Source organism: Buceros rhinoceros, unplaced genomic scaffold, assembly GCF_000710305.1.
Source record: "Buceros rhinoceros silvestris isolate BGI_N320 unplaced genomic scaffold, ASM71030v1 scaffold24694, whole genome shotgun sequence".
In the NCBI taxonomy this organism is placed as follows: Eukaryota; Metazoa; Chordata; class Aves; order Bucerotiformes; family Bucerotidae; genus Buceros; species Buceros rhinoceros.
In genome coordinates this window covers 581-2821 of record NW_010406843.1, presented here as the reverse complement: position 1 = coordinate 2821, position 2241 = coordinate 581, and the positions used below count along the sequence as shown (strand labels likewise).

The window sequence follows — 2241 nt, the reverse complement described above, 5'->3', positions numbered from 1 at the left end:
GGCAAACCGTAGTGTGATGCCCTGAACACTGGGGGACCCCATATAGGTATGTCGGAATGGTTTCAGCCAGAAGCGGGGCCAGGAGCCGTGCAGAAAGCACGGCACCGGTGTGCCATCGAGCTGTTCCTGTGCCCCTGCGCCTCAGGTGGGCTGGCTGGTGCCCGGTGGGCACGTCTGCCCGCAGGTTCATGGCCCGTGACTTTGCAGAGTGCTTGGCTCCGGACGCCCTGCGGAGGGTCTCCAAGAAGTGCCACCGCAAGGGGAACTGCACCGTGACAGCTGACCAGGCCACCTTTGGGGACCCGTGCCTTCCCGGCATGAAGAAACAGCTGCGGGTCTCCTACACCTGCGGTGAGGAGCTGGGGGCACGGGGGCCGCGGGCTGAGACCCCGCTGTGCCCACCCGGTGCCATGCAGGCGAGGCGGAGGGCTGCCGGGGACAAGCAGGGCACTGACGCTTGGCGTGTGCTCTCCTTGTAGTGCCCAAACAGCTGCTGGAGGAGGTGGGCCCTGACTCTTCGGACCCCTTCCTGCTGTCGGACTATATGCACGGTAACGTGGAGTGGGAGTGTGGCACAGCATCCATGCCCGGGCGAACCACCCCTTCCCTGGCCCCTCTGCATCTGTGGTACCCACCTCTGGCAAGAGCCCGGCAGCCCCCTCCCAGCATCGCTGCCCGTGGCCGAAGGCACCCATCGGTCGGTGCCCACCTCTGAGAGGCTGCAGAGATGTGGCCTGCTGGGAGCAGGGCAGAGCAGGACCCACAGGGCAGTGTCGCCGCGGAGGGTTGTGCAGGAAGGAAGGAGCGTGGTGTGGGGAGGAGGCAGGCATGGGCAGGCAGCTGGGCAGCAGAGCGCCGGGCAGGACCCCGTGTCTCAGCCCACGTCCCCTTGTTCGTGCAGGTGGCTGGTACAAAGGGCCCAGGTTCTCCAGGCTCCGGGAAGACCGGATGATTTTTACTAGCTCTCTGGAAGCTTTTACCCACCTTTGGGGTACGTGCCCTCCCTGGGTCTCATGCAGCACCCAGGGAAACGGGATGGGCTTGGGGGGGTGGTTGAGGTCCCATGACGGCCCCCACTCGAGCCAGGACTCAGCTCAGAGGCAGCCAGACCCCAGACCCCTCTGGCAGGGCCAGCAGACACGCGAGGGAGATGGGCACCAAGCGCCGTGCTGGGCTTGTGGGGGGTGCACGTAGGGTGGCAGCTCAGAGGCTGAATGAGCCCTGAGGTCCTGCAGCACCAGCAGTCAGGGTGCTGCTGCAGTCCTGCCCACAGACCTTCCTTCTCCAAGGGGCTGAATTAGCCGCTGGGTCTCCTTCCTTCCTGCCCTGTCTGCAGTGGCACTGATGGAGAGCACCTCTCTGTGGGCAAAGACGTCCCTTGCCAGGGGACATTACTCATTGAAATCCCTGGCAAGATGATTCCTTCCTCCATGCTGCCTACACCACATCCCAGTGGCAGCTTCCTGTGGGGAAAGGGGCACTTTTGGATGGTGGTGGGTGTTGGTGAGGCTCTGGGTGACAATCCCACAATCACTGGGGCAGGGTCTGTCCTGCCCCTACAGCCCAGGTGCTGAGGGCATCTCTGCTTCCCTCTTCTTCCTCCCATATGCTCGGCAGAAGGGGTTTTCCAGGCACTGGTACCTCGCAGGCTGCAGAGCCAGTTTGACCCTGACATCTCTCTTTGCTCTTGGCCTCCCAGGCTTCCCAGAGAAAGTTGGACTCTACTTTCTTTGTGGGGTCTCTGGAGGCCTCATGCTCCTGCTGTGCATCATCAGCCCCAAAACAACCTTCCTCCAGGAGGTAGGGGCGGTTCTCAAAGACCCAGAGCTGGGGAGCAGCTCGGAGCTGAGCAGGTCCAAGCTGCGGGACGAGCAGGACGAAGACCTTCCTGACGACAGCTCCTCAGACTCTTCCTTCCGCCGCCTCACCCGCACATACCGGGCCACCGACAGCATCTTCAGCCCTGAGCTGACGGCGGCCATGGAGGGAGCAGTGGAGCACCAGGGCCGCGGTGGAGAGGAGATCTGGATGCCCAAGGAGTCAAGCCCGTACGCCATCCACAAGATCAAATCAGCCACCAAATAAGAACTGGAAGAAACAGCTGGAGAGCAGCGGGGAGCAGAGGCTAAGCGGGATCCGACACTAGAGACACAAGTTTGGGCTCCTCGGGATGAGTGGGCATCCTGAGCAGCAGCAGGGCCATGGCAGTCCCAGCGTGGCCATCAACCCACTGCTCCAACA

General features: G+C 62.9%; 1 protein-coding gene across 1 annotated transcript in view; it reads left to right on the top strand.

The window, feature by feature from the left end:
* The window catches only part of LOC104491808 (protein eva-1 homolog C-like), a gene marked incomplete at its 5' end in the record, with an annotated part of 2596 nt that extends 511 nt beyond the window's left edge, over nt 1-2085 (top strand). Inside the window, 5 exons of the mRNA XM_010134277.1 lie at nt 11-46; nt 208-351; nt 480-551; nt 902-991; nt 1700-2085. Of these exons, the coding sequence (XP_010132579.1) occupies nt 11-46; nt 208-351; nt 480-551; nt 902-991; nt 1700-2085 (728 nt within the window). The remainder of the gene's footprint in view (nt 1-10; nt 47-207; nt 352-479; nt 552-901; nt 992-1699) is intronic.
* Nucleotides 2086-2241: the final 156 nt, after the last annotated feature.